The sequence below is a fragment of the Pan paniscus genome, chromosome 11 (genome assembly GCF_029289425.2).
Source record: "Pan paniscus chromosome 11, NHGRI_mPanPan1-v2.0_pri, whole genome shotgun sequence".
NCBI lineage: Eukaryota > Metazoa > Chordata > Mammalia > Primates > Hominidae > Pan > Pan paniscus.
In genome coordinates, this window is record NC_073260.2 from 84,787,345 (window position 1) to 84,809,832 (window position 22,488).

The 22,488-nt window shown below is 34.6% G+C and overlaps 1 protein-coding gene across 9 annotated transcripts in view; it reads right to left on the bottom strand.

The window, feature by feature from the left end:
• The window catches only part of AGTPBP1 (ATP/GTP binding carboxypeptidase 1), a 195,882-nt gene that overhangs the window by 106,314 nt on the left and 67,080 nt on the right, over nt 1–22,488 (bottom strand). For 7 of the 9 annotated variants that reach the window (XM_034967478.3, XM_034967479.2, XM_055091986.2 and 4 more), the window contains 5 exons: nt 20,371–20,502; nt 17,305–17,398; nt 8,727–8,764; nt 5,222–5,430; nt 2,936–3,113 (listed from right to left, as the gene is read on the bottom strand). In XM_034967478.3, coding sequence (XP_034823369.2) covers nt 2,936–3,113; nt 5,222–5,430; nt 8,727–8,764; nt 17,305–17,398; nt 20,371–20,502 — 651 coding nt within the window. The remainder of the gene's footprint in view (nt 1–2,935; nt 3,114–5,221; nt 5,431–8,726; nt 8,765–17,304; nt 17,399–20,370; nt 20,503–22,488) is intronic. The other 2 variants (XM_034967480.3, XM_055091987.2) reach the window with 1 other exon arrangement.

Sequence of the window (22,488 nt, forward strand, 5' to 3'; positions counted from 1 at the left end):
AAAAGCTCAGAGTTTTGGCCGGGTGCAGTGGCTCACACCTGTAATCCTAGCACTTTGGGAGGCTGAGGCAGGCGGATCACAAGGTCAAGAGATCGAGACCATCCTAGCCAACATGGTGAAACCCCGTCTCTACTAAAAAATACATAAAAATTAGCTGGGCATGGTGGCGCACACCTGTAGTCCCAGCTACTTGGGTGGCTGAGACAGGAGAATTGCTTGAACCCAGGAAGCGGACGCTGCAGTGAGCTGAGATTGCACCACTGCACTCCAGCCTGAAGACAGAGTGAGACTTCATCTCAAAAAAAGAAAAAAACAACACACCACTCAGAGTTTCTGAGTTGGTGAACACATCATGGTGCTGGGAGGGTGGCATACCTAGAGAGGGCATGGAAGCCCCACACCCCTTCTCTTATACCTGGCTGTATGCATCGCTTCCATTTGGCAGCTCTCGAATTGTATCCTTTATAATAAACCCATTACCATAAGTAGAGTGTTCCTGAGTTCTGTGAGCCATTCCAGCAAATTATCAAACTTCAGGAACAGGTTGTGGAAACCCCCACCCCCATCAACTTTATTGCCAGTAGGTCAGACATACAGGTAGTCCAGACTTGTAATTGTTATCTGAAGTGGTAGCAGTCCTGTGGGACTAAACCCTTAACCTGTGGGGTCTGTATTAACTCCAGGTCTTCAGTGTCAGAATTGAACTGAATTGCAGAACACCCAGCTGGTGTCTGGAGATATGGAGAATTGGTTGGTATGAGGACAAAAGACACATATTTGGGGGTCAGAAATGCTGTGAGTAAAAGAGTTCAGACCTATCCTTGTGGACTCACATTCTAGCTGAGGAAGGTAAATAATAATAAAGACTGTGAAGCATATAATGAAGCCTGACATGTGAGAAAATAATGGAAAACAAAGCAGAGGCAAGGGCATGTAGTCCCAGCTACTTGGGAGGCTGAGGTGGGGGGGATCTCTTGAACTCAGGAGTTCGAGACCAGCCTGGGAAACATGGGGGGAGGAAGGAGGAGGAGGAGGAAGGAATAATGGAAAACAGAATGAGAGTATTTTCCTAGTATCTATACACTTGCTATTAGAACCCTCCTCTCCCATCTGAATCAGGAAGGCTTGTCAGTCAATGTAAATATGCATTTCTAGTCCAGTGACTCATTGGTCTGAGAAGCAGGCATCAAAGGAACTAAAAGAAAAATATAATTTCTTGTTTGTTCCCATGTTTGGTGAATTTACTGCACTAGAGGTCGGCTTTCTCTATCCGTCAATCCAGACACTAAATAAAGAACTTGCTGGGGCCTATCCTACCTCCTTCCTGGTGTTACTACTGGCCGCAGCACAGGGAAGCCTCACCAGCTTTCCACCAGTGAGAACCACCACTTAACCCCCATAATCCTATGTTGATGTAGGAAAGAAAGGGATTCCAACTGCTTCCTGATTGTCCCTCCAAACTGGTGCTAATGGCACCTCAACTTTAGCAGAAGATAATGCATTCCTAGAAGAGGCAGTGGAGGCTTGATGCTGCTCCTGCATTTACTCACAGCTCCACCACATCTCTTGAATGTTCTGTATTTGTTCCATGCCCCTCTTACCCAGTTTTCAGATTTGGTACAGATTTTCTCCTGTAAAAGTCTGTCGGTAATTTCAAATGGAATGGGAAAAGGGTATTGGACCACTGCTTTTACTTAGCTTTCTTACTCACAAGTCCTAGACTTAGTCTTAGACTTCTCAACATTTTAAAGGAGGTTTCTAAATAATCCATTTTGATATGTTGTGTCAACTTGTTTTAATAACTACATATTTTAAAAATAAAATCATAATAGTGTACCCTATGACATATACCATTAATAAATTTATATCAAGGATAATGAAACTAATATAATTCCTTGAAAATTCTCTTAAAACACTTGTTTCAAATAAGAATTTTACATATAAATAAAGAATCTTCGTTTTTTTTTCTCAAAAAAAGTAATAAACTGATGAGAAAATACTATAGAAATTCTATTAAAAGCCAGGACTACTTTCTCTTTTTCACTTTGGTAGACGTTGTCAAAGAAATTCTTCTTCCCCATATAAATAAACTCTTACTTCCTCTACTGTATACCTACAGTATTATACGGAAAATGACAAACAGCCTACCTCAGATAATTTCATATTTTCATCCAAGTAAGTCATGCGAAAGTTTTTGTTAAGCATAAAACCATAGTAATTTTGGTGATTAGGTTGTTTTTTTTTAACTTAAGAAAAAAAATCACTGAAAAGCTACAAATGTAAACCCGAACATAATTTACCTAGACATTTAATGTTTATATTTTTACACTTTAAAAACATACATAAGTTGGGCCGGGTGTGGTGGCTCACACCTGTAATCCCAGCACTTTGGGAGGCCGAGGCAGGCAGATCACTTGAGGTCAGGAGTTTGAGAACAGACTGGCCAACATGGCGAAAACCCGTCTCTACTAAAAATACGAAAATTACCCGGGAATGGTGGCACAGGCCTGTGATCCTGGCTACTCAGGAGGCTGAGGCAGGAGAATTGCTTGAACACGGGAGGCAGAGGTTGCAGTGAGCCGAGATTGCACCACTGCACTCCACCCTGGGCAACAGAACAAGACTCTGTCTCAAAAAAAAAAAAAATTAAAACAAAAAAAAAGTACATAAGCTATCAAATAACATTCCTATGTGAAGCTTAATTATTTCACAATTCACATTTGCATATATACAACACATCCCACACCATTTCACTTAATTATTAGCCTCCAATTTCTTATATTTAAAGAAATGCTTAACTAAAATAAAATGTGAATGTTTATCATGTTAAGTAAGGCCTTCCTTTGCTGAGGAGTTAGACATAAATAAAAAGAAAATGACAGGGTCACATAATTCTAAGAACCCACAAAAAGCAGCAGTGACCCTGTGATCCTACCTTCAGGAGGTAAGCTGTAGAGCTGAGCCACAGGACCAGTCACAGGAATAACAGGCAACTGGAAATGAAAAGAACTTTTAATTGTTGGGAGTGGCAGTCGATTTTTTGGGAAACACTTCCTCATTATCAGACTGGAGGTATTGACAAGAGGATCCAGAGTCCTGACTGCCAGACATTCCTGTTTTTTAAAAAAAGAAAAAGAAAAAGAATGTTTTTGATGAATAACTGAACCAATTTTACTTTAGTTCAAAAAGTGTCATACATTAATTTTCTAGAAACAAATATCTCAAAAACCAATATTTTAACACAGAATAATTACAAAATAGCTTTACTATTCAGAATTATCTATCTGTAAGTAAGAACCCCATGTGGCAAATTCAGAAGAACTTTTCCTTAAATATTTTCACTAAGCAGAAATCAGTACCATCTTTGGAGTGACTTGGGGGGACACTTGGCAAGCCTAGGGCATAAAATAAAAAAGATAATTTAAGGGAAAAGGGGGAAAAGGATTAAGCAAGAAAATTTTAAAGGTGTAAGAAATTAAAAAAAAAACAACAAAAAAAAACACGCATTTGACCAAACCTTCCTCAGAACTGTATCAGTTATCATGCAATAATACCTCTCATAAGTTGGCTATTCACCTTATAAAAGGATAGCCTGAATATCACAATATAAAGGTTTTTTTGTTTCTTTGTTTTTGGTTTTGAGATGGAATCTCACTCTGTCGCCCAGGCTGGAGTGAAGTAGAGCTATCTCGGCTCACTGCAAGCTCCGCCTCCTGGGTTCATACCATTCTCCTGCCTCAGCCTCCCGAGTAGCTGGGACTACAGGTGCCCGACACCACGCCCGGCTAATTTTTTGTATTTTTAGTAGAGACGAGGTTTCACCATGTTAGCCAGGATGGTCTCGATCTTCTGACCTCGTGATCCGCCCGCCTTGGCCTCCCAAAGTGCTGGGATTACAGGCATGAGCCACTGCGCCTGGCCCACAATATAAAGTTTTAAGAGTCTGACTTGCTGTCCTGGTATCTAATCTGGAGAAGGGTTAAGGGACATGGGATATGAAACCGTCATATAACAACAGTTTATTAGTGACAATTGACATTTAGATGGTACTTTGATAGACTGTAAAAGTTTCCATATACATTTTCACATCTGACCTGTCAAAACAAATGAGAAATTAAGGCTCAGAAATGTTAAGTGGCATAAACCAAGTGACCTAACTCTTTCTCATATATAAAATATCCATCAATGTCTATACTAGGAATAGTAAAAACAAGTACATATGATTGATCTAGAAAAGAAAAAACTAAGGTAAACATAAAATATGTGTTCAGATATCTCAACTCTTGTCATATAAAAATAGACTGTGTTTGTCATGTGTGAGACCAGGAGGGCACAATCAAGATAACTGGCTGATATTTTCAAAAAGACAGATTTCTTTCTAATAATTATAGCTTTCTTAAAAAAAAAGGGGGGGGTTGCATTGCAACATCCTCATTCCCCATGGCTGACAGTCAACACAGCAACTAGAAAGGATCTCACTAAATACACTGTCAAAAACGTTTATGCTTAAAATGGCTGGCAGATATAGCATTCCCAGTTCCAGGTTTCATTTTTGTACCTTCTCTATTCAAAAAAGCCTCTATCCAGCAGGAAAACGTGCAGAATACTCACAGACAACAGAGCTGCTCTACAGGCTATAAAGGATCCACAGATACCTCATGAGAGGAGCATACAACACCGAGTACAGCCAACTACACATCCTAGAAAACATGGCTTTACGGAATCCCCTCTTGCTAAGTGGATGAATTTCTACTTCTTCCTTTTGCCTTAATGAGATCACATGGACACAGGAAGGGGAATATCACACTCTGGGGACTGTTGTGGGGTGGGGGGAGAGGGGAGGGAGAGCATTGGGAGATATACCTAATGCTAGATGACGAGTTAGTGGGTGCAGCGCACCAGCATGGCACATGTATACATATGTAACTAACCTGCACAATGTGCACATGTACCCTAAAACTTAAAGTATAATAATAAAAAAATAATAATACAAAAAAAAAAAAAGAAAATTTCACATTGCAGAGCTGTGCACTGACCATTTCCTGCAACTCAGCCTGAGGTCACATGTGAGAAATAATTGTGTCTTTTACTTTTAAGATTTTCGAAAAATGCATTTATCCTGTGTATACGTTTCTGAGTATTTGCACACTAATTCAGTTTTCTTAACAACCAAATCATATCATTAGTACATAATCACAATAAGAAGAAGAAAATAACTCACTTGCGAAGTATTATACAGAATTTTCATCCCATTGGCATCAATAAATGCTTTTCTTCCCAACTTGATGTTTGTAACACTTTTTAAACTCTGTAAAATTCCTTTCCGAATGAGCATGTTTCTATGCCGGTTATCATGGCGGTGCCAATCTACATAAATTGTTAAAAGCACTTGGACATATCCTCTGTCTACAGCTCTCCTGGCATTTGTTTCTTTAACAAAAGAAAATTGAGAAAGAATATTTTTTAAATGACGAGAGTGAGTGGTAGAATAAATCAAATTTAAAATATTACCTCAATATTGTGATGGATACTTATAATTCTTTTTTCCAAAACAAACGACAAGCACATATTTATATTTTTTCTAACAAAATAAATATGAAGTTCCAGAGAGAAAATTACAACCTCTTCCAAAATCTGCCTGTGTAATGTTTCACAATTTATAAATATCAAAATCTCTGTACTAAAATTAGAGGAACATCTTTTTAAAGGCTTTTGTTTACTAACAAAAGCTTCAGGTATTTTACAATTTATGAATATACTGATTTTTGTTACACCAAATGAAATGTATAAGCTTTCTACTTGCTAGTTGTGAATGTGATTTTTAGAAGATCTGCTATCATTTTTATAATTTCTATTACAAACTTTATGTTCCCACTGAAATAAACCCTATCGAATTGTAGCTTCTATTGCAAACTTTGTGTTTACACTAAAATTAATTGCTCTAATTACTCCACAATTATATAAATATTCATACTATAACAATGCTCATTAAAAAATACTTCCGTAACTTTTTTAATAAATGAAATTTAAGGAGCATTATATGATTAGAAAATAGTGCTTTCTGGCTTTCTAGTCATTAGATTTTTATTGCAATAAGAACTACACTAAAGGTTTTTGTAAATACTCAATTTTATTGGAGTAGAATTAACAAATAAATCCATGTTTGACCTAATTTTATTATTTTTAAAAGTATTAGTATTTAAAATTATTAACCATAGGGTACATTTTACTAAGATAGTGGCAAGGGAATCATATCAGAGCAACATATCAAGTCACCCAATGCTGCTCTGGTGGGTTAATTATAAGGGGTGCAAGATAATGTGCAATACCCATCTGAGGTTGTTTAATTACAAGGAAATACTAATCTCTTCTTAATCTCAAATACACCTATAAAATACCCACCAAGTTCACAGTATGGACACTAAGATAATGCAGTAGTAAGCCTCCGCTGATTTTAGCTGCCTGAATTATTACAGTTTCTAAAAGTGCTAGTACAAACCTAAAACATAACACTGAGATAAACTTATTAATTCCCTTTCAGAACTATGTTCTGACATTAGACAGGCAGAAGACACTCACTAGAGATACGGAAAAGATTTCTTATGTGAAGGCTTTAAACCCAGTATTGTGTCTACAATAGCTAGTGTGCTAAGGCTGTGGCTATTTACAAAATCACTTCCATTGTTTTGACCAAGAAAAGCTTCATACATTTTAAATGAATATATACTTTGTTTATACCAGTTGGAAATAAGCCTTTAGTTTACTAGCTGTGAATGTGATTTTGTTAAAAGCCATTAGGATCATTCTAATTCCTATTACAAACCTTGTGTGTTTCCACCAAGATTCCCAATAGCCTAAATGGAATTTATGAGAAATATTAAAATTCTTCACGAAAGATTAAGTAAGAAACTTGCCCATAATTCAAACACAGGTGCTGAGTGCCCCTTAAAGGAAGTGAACAGAGCTACATGCAATCTGTGCTGAGCACAATTAAAACATTAGTAAAGGGAACTTTATTCATGTATTCAGTGTACCAAACTCACAATTAGCCTATGTCTCTTCTTCCCTCTCTAAAGTCTAATTTATCCTTTTAAAGAAAATGATTGCTCCTCCCTGCCAAAACCAAAAAAATTTTGAAAAATAAATGAGAATGCTCCAAAATGCCATGATTTGTTTAAAAATATACAGTAGGCTACTAAATTTTATTTTGTATCATTCAATTTTCATCCTATTTAGTGCCATGTGTCATCTGAAAATATATTAAATATAAACTGAAGTCATTCTACTTGTCAGTTACTTTTTTTTATTTTGATGGAATAAACATGTATGTTTACCCACCACCCTCATTTGAAAAAGAAGGGAGGGAGTAAAAAGGAGACTACTACTAAAAACTGAAAATATTAAATTACAGTAATCATGGATTGATTTCTATAAAATACTTGCAACTTATGAGAATTTTGGCTTTTACTAACTTAGAATTAGTGACTTCACTATCAGTGATCCTGAAAATTAGTAAGCTTTAATAAAAGTTTAGTTTCAATAGCTATTCTAATCTACTCCAAATCAAAAGTATTTGCCCATATTAAGAATTAATCTTTATACAGTTTGAACCACAAACTCAGGACCCATCAAAGCAAACCTAAAAATATCTTCTAAAATTAATCCACATATTGTGATCTTGGTCTAAAGCTTACCACATCATATATGAAAATAAAGCTACAAAGCTAATCTAACTGAGTGTCATACATTTCATTCGAAAAATAAAATTGTTAAATGAGAATTCTATTATTTACTACTAATACCTAAGATGATTTTTAAAATTTAATAAATCATTACCAAATATTAGATTTTTGATCAATTCATTATTTGCTATTATTAAAAAAAAAAAGAGTTCTGGCAATTAAAATGTAGGGGCAAGTTGGTCTCACCCCTGACAGACAGTTCTTGATGAGCTAGCTGTTAATTATGTCTCCCTTGTGGAGGGTGGAGTGGGGTGGGGACATATAAAAGCCACCCAGCCACCAACACAGATTGTGAAGACCAAATGTTACCGTGATTAAACAAAATGTTTATGTAATCAACCAACAGACCCCTGAAGCCCCCCAAAAAAATATTTAAAATAAAGAGACTCAGTATCTTGGAGAGAAAAAATATATGTAAGTACAGACGATTACTCTCCAAAAGCATAAGACATATCTACTCCAATGCTTCAATTCTGATAAGGAAAACAGTGCTTTATTTTGTAAATGAATTAGACTGTAAATGTATATTGTCACATTTTCTAAATGTTATATAAACTTACATTTATGGTAGAAATAAAATTTGTAGGGTTCTAAGTCACTCACAAAATCAGAGATAGTAGTTGTTAAAGATATTTCTTATGGTAAAAGTTCAATACCATCTTAGCTTTACTTTCAAAACATGATACTTATATATTTTCCTCTACTAATGGATTTTTATGTTATCTAAATTACTTAGAAATAAGAAATCAATGTGCTTGACTAAATTATATAAATGTACTAAATAAATTATAGCTCAATAAACATAATATGGTATTAGTTATGATGCACATCAACTACACTAAAAGGAAAACTCAATTTTGACATTAGAATATTATAAACCAGCTTTATAACTATAGTCTAAATCTACATTTCCAGTTTCTTTAACATAATAAATAGAATTCTCAGAAAAATAGTATCTAGTATTTCTAGTATTTAAAAACTTACTTGATTTTAGCAATGCAGCAAGAGTGTCTAAAGCAACCCTGTCAACACAACAAGAAAACACAAACAACAACAAAACTAGTAAAATTAATCTACAATAGTAAATTCATACAATCTTTTTCAATAAGTCATTATTCTATTATCTATTCCAAAGTTTACTCTTGTTTAAGGTAATTACACATGGTATTTCTCCGTATGCATCTCTCTCTTCAGCTTAAAATTGGATATGAAAAAGATTGAAATATCAATAGATAGGAACAAACAAAATGTTTTGAGAAAGAAAAAGAAGGAAATTAACAATGTCTAAGTATTTGTCAGAAGTTAGATGAACGGAATCATTCATCAGCCTCTGTATCTGACCTGAGAGTTAACAAAGGAACCACACTATTAAAAATCATACGCCGTGACTTGCAAAGGAATTAAAAACAAATCTTAACACAAGTTCATAACAACAAAATTCTATAGATATTGTCACTTTCTGACTTCAAAGTATTTCCATTCTATCAAGGTATATATCCTCCTATTTAAGGCCATAATAAAGGTAAAATATTTTGGAACTTGAAGGTTGGGGAGAAGTATCAGCCCTTAACATTTTTCAGCTATGACGCACCAAGATGAATAAGAAGCCTAACTAATATCTCAAAAACTCTTACTGTCCCTTAGAGGACAAAGCAATCACCCCCAAAATTGAAAGTATTTAAATTGTATTTGAACGTAAATACTCAGTCACACACAGTGAAATCAACTGCCATTAATCAGCTGTAAAAATACACATAATATCACCATGGAAAACCTGTAATTCAATTCGTTTATTTTTAATCAGCTACTGAAGAAATGGCACTTAATTTCAATAATTTTTAAAATGTAAGGCACATACTATGGTACCTCTTGGTAATACATCAACAATTACAATTAATTTGCATTAAAATTGTGTATATTATGAAACAATCATTTCACTCACCATTAAGCATTTGTTGAATGCCTACTTGATAACCACAGTAGCAAGTTCTTCGTGGTTATAAAATTAGAAAACAAACTTATCTCTTCCACAGATAATTTTACAATCTACATAATGTAATAAAAGAGCACAGCTATGAAAAAACTGCTCAAGAAATTAGAAACAAAAAGGAGGTAATAAAGTAAAAGTTGCATACATCAGCAGTACAAGGGAAGTAGCATGACTAGGTGTAGGTAAAGGTAAAGAGCATAACAGATTACAAGACTTAAGATGGGTAGGTAAAGTTCACAGCAAAATCTGAAACAATAATCGAGGACTAGGCACAGGGTAAGTGCTCAACAAATGCCCAGTAAGAAGAAGTTCTTAATGGCTACACTTTTATTTATTGACAAAGATAAAGCAACTGTAAATTTTTATAATAACGAATTTGTAAAATAATAAATTCATACCTGTAACTTCCTCAAAACAATGTGAAGTGTTGGTGAGTTAAAAATAAACATTATAAAATTTTGTATTAAATTTTCATTGCATTGAATTATCAGTAAGAAACTTTCCATACTTTTTACACTTATGCAATAAAATGTACAGGAGAATATAAAACTATGAGAATAAGGATGGCTTTTAAATTGGTCAAAATTAAACACAAAACTAAATGAATATTCCATATGAGACTGCGATTTATAAAAACTAAAATGGAAAAGAAAACCTCTTCAGCAAGACCTGACAAATGCCAGACACTGTTACAGGTGCTTTATATATGTGTTTTCTAGTTTCCTTCTTAAAACAATTTTGTTCCACAGAACTGAAATATAACATGCCTAGGGCCACATAAAATCTCAATGCAACAGAAAATGAATAATGTAATTATCTTGTTGATAAAGGAAATTATGCAATCAGAAATGTCAGTCTCCCTTTGAGAAGGCTATCTGAACTTTCACTTCCAGACAAGATGGAGTAACAGAAACCGGATGTACCCTCTCATTTGATGTAATTTTTTTAAATGGACAAAATGGAATGGCTGTTTAAGATACTGGATATTAAGCAATGAAAGATAGAGATCCACAGAAATGGCAAAAATGAGATGGGCCCTACAATTGCCCCAGCTTACTACACCTTGAGAAAGCGACCAAGCCACAGCACAGGGAGACAGAACCTAGGTGGAGTCTGGCAGATCCCAAAAGTTCAGCACATGAACTCCCTGATTGAGGACATAGTGGGTCCAGGGAGACCAAGTCGGTTAGAGCTCACAAGGCAGAATACCAGAAAATGAAAGCTGTACAGGGATTTTCAGCGAGTTGTGTTTGAATATTCAGCAAAGTAGTGATCAGCACATGTGTGTGAAGTAACTACTAAGGCCGGGAAAAAGCCATCCAAAAGGACTGCAGAACCACATCTAGTATTCACACAGGGCTGAGAACAGTGCCTATATCCACCAATCACACTGGAAATCCTCATAACTCATGGGGTAGAGTGCTCGGAAGGATTCTGCCTCAGTAGTGGGGAATAATCAGTCCTAAACAGTGCTTTGATCCCATCTAACAAATGTGAAAAGACATTTACAGATCAAACTATTTCCAACTAACTTAACCACATCCCAGAAAAACCTCAAGAATATTTATAGAAATACAAAAATATCCAGCACTCAACAAGGTGGAATTCACAATGACTGGCACTCAAAAATTATCAAGCATGAAAAAAGCAAGGAAAAAAAGACCCATAATGATGGGAAAAAAAAAAAAAACAATTGAAACAGACCTAGATCTGACATAAACATGAGAAAACATTAAAACATTTATCACAATAGTACTCCACGTGTTCTAGAGGGAAGATCTAACATATTGCAGAAAGACAGTTTTTTTGAAAAGCTACCAATTGATCCAGCCATTCTACTCCTAGATATCTATTCAGCAGAAATAAAAAAATATATGACCATAAAAAGTGTGTGAATGCTTATATACCCAAATAAACATTCACAGCAGCTTTATTTGTAACAGTCAAAAACTAAAAACCCAAATGTCCATTAAGAGGTGAATGAATAAACAAATGACAATACAGCCACATAACTGTGACTACTACTCAACAATAAAAAGGAATAAATTTTTGATATGTGCAACGTAAGTGAATCTATAAATAATCATGATACATGGAAGAAGCCAGATCCACCCCACCACAAAAAAGAGTACACACACTATGAATCCATTCATATAAAATTCCTGAACTTACATGTAACCAAATCTACAGTAATAGAAGGCATTGTCATGACTGCTAGGGCCAAAGGGGAGAAGCAAGGGAAGAATTACCAAGGGCACAATAAAGCCTCTGGGGGTGATAGAGATGTTAGCTTGATGTGGTGATAGTTTTTCACAGGTTTAGCCATATATCCAAGACCACATTACGATTTTCATGGGCTCTAGACACTTCTTTGCCTTCATAGGCCCCTCCCTTCAAAAAAGTATTTAAAATTCATATAGCATTTTACAACCGTGTTGGTGTTGGTATAAAGATGAATGCACTAATATCACAAATGAAAACATTTTCTTCAGCCTAAAGTTCATTTTTATATGATTTTTAAAGAAATTAAAACATTTTTATGGGACCCTAGAAGTACTGTGCCTCCCAAGCCTAAAGGCTTTAGCCCAGCCTATGTCCATTCTCATCAAACTGTACACTTTGAATATACAGATTTTATCATGTCAACTACATCTCAGAAACGTATTTTTAAAAACAGAAGTCAATCTAATATAACAGAAACTAAGTAAACCCCTCTTCCTATGGTTACTGTTTAATTTCTACATGTTATAAATCCCTTCTATTTAAAAAGTGATTAAGAAAGCTGAGACAAAATATTTACTCCCCAAGGCACTAAACAATCTGCTGATTAATCATGTTAAGAAGGTCTCAAGACTCACTGCATTACATGTATTATCTAAAGTACCAGACTCCACTTACCATTCAATGTAATATGTTTCTTACCATTACTAAGAAGCCGTCTTTGTCAACTTTTATTCGAGACTACCATGATCCATCAAAAACGTTAACTTCCATGTATACACATAGATGTCAAGTTTTGTGAAAGACTATGCAAACTATGCAAAGTTAAGACACAGCTAACACAGAACACACTGAAAGATCACAAACTGTGCTTACTGCTAAGTACATGCAGTTAATCACTGTTATGGGTTGAATTGTGTTCAAAAAGGTATGTTGAAGTCCCAACCCCCAATACCTCCAAATATGACCTTATTGGAAAACATGGTCATTGCAGATGTAACCAGTTAAGGCAAGGTCATACTGGAGTAGGTGGGCCCTTAATACAACAGACTGGTGCTGTTATAAGGAGAGAGAAGACAATGTGAAGACAAACACAAAAGGGGAGAGTGCCATGTGATGATGGAGGCAAAAACCGAAATGCTATGGCTGCAAGCCTAGGAACACCAAAGATTGCCAGCAAACCACCAAAAGCTAGGAAGAAGCAAGGAAGGATGCTCCCTTCCAGGTTTCAGAGGGAGCATGGCCCTGCTGACAAGTTGATTTTGGATTTCCAGCCTCTGGAACTATAAAACAATAAATTTCTGTTGTTTTGAGCCACTCAGTATTGGACTTTGTTATGACAGCCCTAGAAAACTAATATAATAACTTACATGCAATCACTTACAATGAACTCATAAGACCTTCCTTTCTACAGCTAATTCTTTATTCAAAATTGTAAAAATCTTAAGAGTACTTTCAGAAACTCTTTCTCCCTACTGGTAGTTGTTTACAACTGTTTAAACCAAATAAAAGTGCTTCTGACAGTTTCTAATCCTAAAATAGAACATTTTTTTCTGTTGATGTTTATTTTTCAACACTGGAAAGCTGGGATATGAACCCAGTTCTTTCGGATGGCAACACCCATTGTGTATGTTTCTTATTATTTCCAGTAGATTAAAAGATATAGTCAAGTTTGGTGCAAAGTCATTTGTAAATTTTTACCAAATGTTATTTAAGAGTTATTTTTAGAACTTTACCACAAAGAAATTTCTGAAATTCTATAACACTTATAAGCCAGAGTAAATTAATGTTACAAAAGAATTTTAAAATGTTAGATTTATTGAAATGCATAGTTTGCAGTTAATTAATTAAAATTTCTCAGTATAAATAATTTATACTTCCTCATATATTTTTCCAGTCTTCATATTTCCACAAAGAACACTACAAGCAACAATAATTCAAAAAGTAGTCTGTGGCTTAGATTTAGGAGATGTGAAGGAAAAAAAGCTTAAGTCCCCAGGTACTAATGAAGTGACATCTACTTTCAATTGTGGGTCAGTCCTTGCAATGACTTCCAAACCTATGGGGAAACTCAAAAAGATACAGTTAAAATAACCTCCTGAGTTGCTTCCTTCTAGATTAACAGTTTTAAATCCAAAACCTAAAATTAAAAAGGAGAGGAAGCATAACCCTCCAAATACAACTCTTCCTCAATCGTCTTCCCATTAAATGTGGAGCATTGTTTAAAGGGAGGAAGAAATACAACAGAAAGCGTTAGATGTCTGAGGTTTTTAGTTAATTAGAGGAGAGACCCTCAGATTACTAAAAATGATAAGAGATCAAGATATAGCAAGTTTGGTCAATGAATGGCTTGTTCTTTTTAAAGTAAAAATAAAGTAAAAGATTATTTTTCCTTTTTAAAGTAGAAATAGAAAAATAATGAATAATTCATCTTTTCTCTGATGTTTTAGATCCACTGATTTCCATAAGGTTTTGGATATACCCCATGTGGTATATTATAAAGATCCTTTTGAAATGCTCCATTTCATTTCCCCTGGAAACATTTTATATTAGATTTGAAAACTTGGTTATAATAGAGCATAAAGTACATCTTAAGTAGGAGATCATGGCCATTATATAAAAAATAAATTATAAAATGCAGTACCGATTAAAGGGAGAAACAGCAAATAAATAAAAGCATAACTAATGTACTTTTAGTGTTAGCTAGGAATCATTCATACACACACTACTACATTGCTTATCTAAACTGTATTACATTAATACAGGCATTGTGCTAATTACAGGAATCATATCATTACAACCTTATAATAGAGGTGCTAAATATTATTACCATTTTACAGACAGGAAACTGGGGCATAATAAATTAAGTAACTTACTTGTATCCTGGGCCAGTAAATGATAGAGCTAACATGCAAATCCAAGTCTGTCTGTCTGCAGAGCCCACTCTAAACCACCATAAGACACCAATATTCTGTGTTACTGATTGTGATACAAACATTTTGTTTGCTTTGTTACATTTCATCAGATACTCTGGGATTGTGTATAATTCTTACACAGCTGTAACTATGTTGTCATCCCACCAAATAATATTTAATAAATAGTTATATGTGCAAGTAAGCTCCCAAAATATTTTAAAATATTTGACCCTTATTAAGAAAGGGTGAAAACACTGGAAATGTCCTGAACCCTATTTAAGAGTAAAGTCAAATCAAATAGTTCATGTGGACAAGTTCTTCATTACAAAAGATTCACAGCTAATAAACACAGGAAAAAAATAAAACTAGATAAGTTATTATTTTCCAACCACTAATGAAATAACAGATACAGGCAATGTCATGAATGACTGCTAAATCACTAAGTGAAAAGTGGATGGGGACATTTCTAATGGGTAGATAACCTCAACTCAATTATCTTAAGTGACATAAAACAAAGTTGCCAGCTCCACCTATGAAATATTTTTGACCAGAAAAAACAAACCGGAACCCCAAATCTAATCAAGCCACAGTTTTATCAGTCTACAGAAAATGTAAGGGATATACTCATATGTTAAATAACTTCAGGATATAGTCATTGTAAGCCAGAACGTGTGACATTTTAAAAGACCTATCACTGAAGTCCTTCAACAAATAAAACAAAACCAAAAAACAGGGAAACTTTTTTTTATTTCAAAAGATTATGAGACATATCAATCAAATATAATGTATAGACTTAATTGAAACCCTGAACAAGCAAGCCAACTGTAAAAAAAAAAAAAAAAAAAAAGCATTTCCTAGATAATCAGAAAATATCAGATATTAAGAAATTACCGTTAATATTGTTGGGCACAGAAAAGACAACTGTGGTAACACTAAAAGAGAAAAGATCTGTAATTGACAGTGATCATATTAAAGAATTTACAGATCAAATATAATGGCTGATATCTGCTTTAAAATACGCTGGGAAAAAAGAAAAACAGAAAGAAAAATAAAATTAAAATGACAGATTTTTGATAGTACAACTGGGTAACAGGTACATCAGAGTTCATTATATTATCCTCTCTACATTTGTGTAGGCGTGGAAATTTCCTAAATATAATGAAGAATAATGTATGTATCTTGTTTGGATTCTGATTCAAACAAACCAACTAAAAAGGGGCTATTTTGAGACAACTGGAGAACATCAAACAGACCAGATTTTAGATTGTATTAAGTAAGTATCAGGAGGGAGAGGTGGGAGCATCACTTGAGCCTAGGAATTTGAGGCTACAGTGAGCCATGATCATGCCACTGCACTCCAGCCTAGGCAACAGAGAGAGACTCCATTTCAAAAAAAAAAAGAAATTAATAATTTTGTTGGCTATGATTGTAGTATTCTGGTTATTTTTAAGTCCTTATTTAGTAGAATTATATACTGAGGTATTTAGAAAATAAATGATAGTATTCAAAGAAAATAATCCAAGAGAAAATATCTAGGATCTGCTTATAGAAATACACACACATTTATGTATATATAAAATACCTGAGATTTCTTAAAAGTACCCCAGGAAAAACAAACAAACAAAAGTGTGGAGTGGAAACAAATGAAACAAAAATGGTGGAATGTTCAGAATTGTTAAACACAACAAGTAATTAATATAACTCAACATAATCAGTTTAATATAAACTCTATTTTATGTATGTTTTAAAAATTCCACAATAAAAAAAATTTTAAAGAAAGACCTCTAAAATGGCTTAAGAAAATATTAAACTGTAACCAATAAATGAGACATGGCTTTCATTTTCTGAGGCTGAAAGGCCTAGGAATGAATAAAAATACATACATACATACATATGTGTGTGTGTGTATGTATATATATATATATACATATACATACATATGTGTGTGTATATATATATATACACACATACATACACACACACACACACACATCTCAGGATGGGGGAAAAAGAATGATGTGATTTTGACAAAATAGAAATGTATCAATTTAAGATTGTTCAGGTATTCATAAGAATGAAAAAGTCATTACAAGATTGTAAAATTGGGTGAGAAATATAGTAGGCACTCAATAAATGTTTCTGAATGAATACTCTATAGATAATCTTTTTTCCTTTTACAGTATCTAGAAATGTTCAGTCTAAGTTACTATAAACATTATATTCAATGAAGTCAAAACTGTCCAATTTTGAGATATTTGTGAAGATTAAATTTTATACTAAAGAAAATCTTTATCATGATAAAATCATTATTTAAGAACTAAGAAATGAAATAACCCTGGAGACAATTTAATTCAACCTGCTCATTGTACATATCAAGATAATGAGGCCCAGAGTAACAAAGGCTATACCTATGTTTACATTCAAAACATTTACTCACTTTATAAGACTGGAATTCTTCTTACTAAATGGTCCAATGATTTTAAACATCAGTTCCACAACTCCATTTTTCCCTAAGGATACTGAATTCACAGCTGAGAGGGGGAGAAAGAGATGCAAAATTATTTTAAGGTTTGACAACCAAAAATGTGTATATTTAGTGATACATAGGCAAAAACATATACAAATTGTTTAGTAAATGTCAACTCAAGTCACCTTAAAGTCCATCTAAGCTAACCACATGAAGAAATAGTGTTTTTTGTTTTTGCTTTGTTATGGAAAGTGCAGGGAAATTCTGAAACGAGTTATATGCAAAAAAAAAAAAAAACACTATTATAAAAAAAATTCTTCAGTTACTCCATATTTCTCTAATAAATTTAGTGAACCTCACTGAACACCAGGTTATGGGGATTCCGAAACAAGAATAAAATCTCTGACCTCAAAGAACAAAGTGTAGAGAGAATGACAGAAACAATAAACAAATAATTACTAAATTACTTTCAAAATAGATCAAGAGTTGTAGACTATTTGGATTACACCATTGAGAAGTTCCTAATTCAGAGTGAGACACAGACATTTCTGGAGAAAATGATGCCTAGGCTCAGTCTTTAAAAGTGAGTAGTAGTTAGTTAGGGCAGGAGTTGAGGTAAAGGGGTAGATGTGGCTCTGGACACAGGAATAATACAAACAACAGAACGAAGACAATGAACATCACAATGTGAGCAGTTACATAATGTTAAACACAGAGTATCAAGAAAAGATACACAAATAGGAAGATGAGGTGGAAAAAGATGAGAAATTATGAAGGGCCCTAGAAGTTGTTAATTCTTTTGACTATGGGGAATCACGCAAAAGGAACATATCAGATGTGAATTTTAAATAAATAGGTCAGAATTCAAAGAACTCTGAGGAAGCTGGTTTTGAAAGACACATTAGGAGGCTATGGTCTAGGTAACAGGTAATGAGGACTTTAATTAAAGCAAGTGTAGCAGGGAAAAAGATGGAACAATTTCAGTATTTAATATGGAATTACCTAACCAGAAAACTGTGCTAAACATTTTTAATTCTGAACAGATGTTATTAAATATATTGTAGAACCGGGGACAATGGCATGTGCCTGTAGTCTTAGCTGCTTGGGAGGCTGAAGCAGGAGGATCACTTAAGGCCAAGAGTTCAAAGCCAGCCTGAGATGTATAGCAAGACCCTGTCTCTAAAAGAAAATTGTTTAATAAACAATTTTTAAATTATAGATAAGCCATCTGCTAGCCTTCTATTGGTTAATCCAATAAAATGCCACCAAAAATGTAGCTCCTAATATTTCGTAGGATGATCTTAATTTTCTCTGCTTATTACTCCGTTATCCCTTCTAATTTCATGTCTATACTGTATTCCTTTGACCTTGATTGAAGTATTTGGTGGTTTAGCTGTTTTATTTTTACATTTGGGGGTTTTTGTTGCATTGTTGTTGTTTTTGAGACAGGGTCTTGCTGTGTTGCCCAAGCTGGAATGCAGTGGTGCAGTCATGGCTCACTGCAGCCTCAACCTCCTGGGCTCAAGAAATCCTCCCACCTTAGCTTCCTAAGTAGCTGAGACTGCAGGCACACATCACCACAACTAGCCAATTTTTTCCTTTTTTTTTTTTTTTGTAGAAATGGCATCTCACTATGTTGCCCAGGCTGGTTGCAAACTCCTGGCCTCAAGCGGTCCTTCTGCCTAGCCTCTGAAGTGCTGGGATTACAGCCATGTGCGACTGTACCAGTGTATTTTATTTTTAATCCAATACAGTTTTATTTTTTAAATCAACTGATTTTCTATTTTCTAATGCATATTTTTCCTTTTACCTTTACTATTTCATTTCTTGACTTTACTGGTGTTTATTTCTCTGTTCTTAACTTCATTGGTTAGATATCTAATTCATTTGTTTCCTTATGTTCTTTTTAATTACATGTTAGTTATTTAAGTGTTCTAAGCTGTTTTCCACAGAGCACACCTTTAGCCATATTTTAAAGGTACTGATATACACACACAGAGACATATACATAAGCTTATGTATGTTTATATATTACATATATGTATATACGCAATATACACACATATCTAGCACTCTATCATTATTTTGCAATGATATTCTGCAATAACATATATTCTGCAATTCAATCTTAGGTTCTTTCATTAACCACTTCAATTCTGCAATCAGAGAATAGAAAAAAAAATCCACACCTCATGCGTGGAACCTCGTGTTAGTGAGAGTGTGTGTTTTGGGAGACATTTTATCTGAGTCTGTCTCTCTGTGATCCCTCTTCTCTCTAGCTTCTCAGAGGTTCCCATACTAGTTATTTTCAGTTCTGCTACTTCCCTATTGATTGCTGAAGAGAATTAGCTCCAGGTGACTATGCTACTGCATCCTTTCCTTCTAGGCTTTCTCCTCTCATCTGTGACAGTCTAAAGAGGCACAGGAGTTTTTCCAGCTACCAATACCCTCATATTTTTCCACATCTTTTCTACAGGCTGCCTAGTCATCCTCCTCACTCCTATCCTTTATAAATTGGGGAAATTAGTTAGAATGTTCAAGGTTTTATCAACTTAACCTTTTTTTTTTTTTGGTTGAGACGGAGTCTTGCTCTATCACCCAGGCTGGAGTGCAATGGCACAATCTCAGCTCATTGCAACCTCCACTTCCCAGGTTCAAATGATTCTCCTACCTCAGCCTCTCGAATAGTCAGGATTAGGCGCCCACCACCATGCCCAGCTAATTTTTGTATTTTTATTAGAGACAGAGTTTCCCCATGTCGGTCAGGCTGGTCTCAAACTCCTGACCTCAGGTGATCCGCCCGCCTTGGCCTCCCAAAGTGCTGGGATTACAGGCATGAGCCACCATGCACAGACCAACTTAACCTTACCCCACATCACTTTTGTTGTGGTTGGAGTCAAGAGTTAAAATGAGCCATATTAAATCTTCTCTTTCCTTTTTCACAAATATCAGAGGTTTACAGAATCAGGATACTTTAAAATTCTTTTTGTGTAACTTTACAACACTGAGTTAACTAAAAGCCACCTAAATACTCACAGTTGGCAGAATATACTCGTAAAAGCTGAAGGCAAGGTAGAACCAAGCGATGATTCTGCAAATTCTGCTTGACCAAATTCAGGGTTATATTCAGAGCCCCATTAATTCTAGCCTTTACTCCAAATTTTTTATCTGTTTAAAAAAAAAAAAGACAATTTATTCACATATAACTTTTCTTTTCTTTTTTTTTTTTTTTTGAGACAGAGTCTTGCTCTGTCATCCAGGCTGGAGTGCAGTGGCTCCATCTCAGCTCACTGCAACCTCTGGCTCCCAGGTTGAAGCAATTCTCCTGCCTCTGCCTCCTGAGTAGCTGGGATTACAGGCACCCACCACCACACTGGGTTAATTTTTGGATTTTTAGTGGAGACGGGCTTTCGCCATGTTGGCCAGGCTGGTCTGAAACTCCTGACCTCAAGTGATCTGCCCGCCTTGGCCTCCCAAAGTGCTGAGGTTACACGTGTGAGTCACTGTGCCTGGCCCACATGTAAGTTTTGAATGAAATGATGATATTATAAATCAGTGATGTAAATTTTAAATTTACATTATGAATTAATTTTATGAAATATAAAGTTGGCCTGAAAAGAATAAAATTATACTCCTTTTTCGTATTATTTTTAAAATAAAACATCCCTTTTATTTTAAAACATTAGTTGAAAGAATGTACTAAGAAACAGACAGGGGGATAGGGAAGGAGGATGGAGGCCAGAGTAGCCCAACACTTAGACTGTCATTAAAAAAAACTGAACTGCTCCACTACACATATACATTTGTCTAGTTCAACACACTTCCCAGAACACCATCACAGAGTTAAAAAGGAACAAAATCCAAATGTCCATTACAATAATACTTACTTAATATGAACCATATTCTTTTCTGACTTGTAAAAAAATAAAAATTCATTTAAAAAATTAACAGCTTATGTAGAAAATAATCTGGCAAATATTACCAAATAAATTTCTAAAGGGAAATAATTCTTAACACAGGAAGGGAAGAAAAGATGTTCTTAATTTTTATTCTCATGAAGAGATTAAAACAGTAAAAAAAATTTTAAATAAGAAGGACTTAAGAATGTTAAGATTTATAGTAGACATTGGAGATACAAAAAGTGGCAGGGTGGGTGAGGGGTGAAGGTTGAAAAATTACCTGTTAGCTACAATGTTCACTATTCAGGTAATGGGTATATTAAATGCCCAGACTTCCCCACTATACAATACTACATGTAAGAAATCTGCACTTGTACTCCACTATATAAAACTACAAATAAAAATGAATTTTAAAAAAGACTTAAGGCAGGGCGCGGTGGCTCACGCCTGTAATCCCAGCACTTTGGGAGGCTGAGGTGGGTGGATCATGAGGTCAGAAGATCCAGACCATCCTGGCTAACATAGTGAAACCCCGTCTCTACTAAAAATACAAAAAAAAATTAGCCAGGCGTGGTGGCGGGCGCCTGCAGTCCCAACTACTCTGGAGGCTGAGGCAGGAGAATGGCATGAACCCAGGAGGAGGAGCTTGCAGTGAGCCGAGATCGTACCACTGCACTCCAGCCTGGGCAAATGAGCAAGACTCCATCTTAAAAAAAAAAAAAAAAAGACTTAAACAAAGTAAATAGGACCAGCAAACAAATAATTTTAAATCAAAATAACTCAATATTCCTGAGGAAAAATTATTTTACCTCACTAGAAAAATAAAAAGAATAGAAAAATCACTCAAGAAATTACCATATAATGTCCTTGAATGACATAAAAATGGGAAACTAGGGCAAACCATAAAGGAAATAGCCCAAATTTAAAAGAATATATGAGAAAATAAATATGACCTAAAACTTAAAAGGGATATTAAAGAATGATAAATATTTTTAAAATCAATATCTTAATTTCATGAAAAGTAGAAGATAACCTAGTTCTAATTAGAAGAGAAAGCATAACAATACTCATCAATAAATAAGGGGGTTTTTTTTAAATGAATTTTCTGCCAAATTATGGTTTTCTTATTTTTTCATTTTCATTTTCCACAAAAATCTCAAAAGGGAGTCTTTAAATCTTAAATACAAGAGCTAAAGAAAAATAAGAGACAGCTAACATATTCCTTAAATAAACTAAATACATCTTTAAGTCTTAA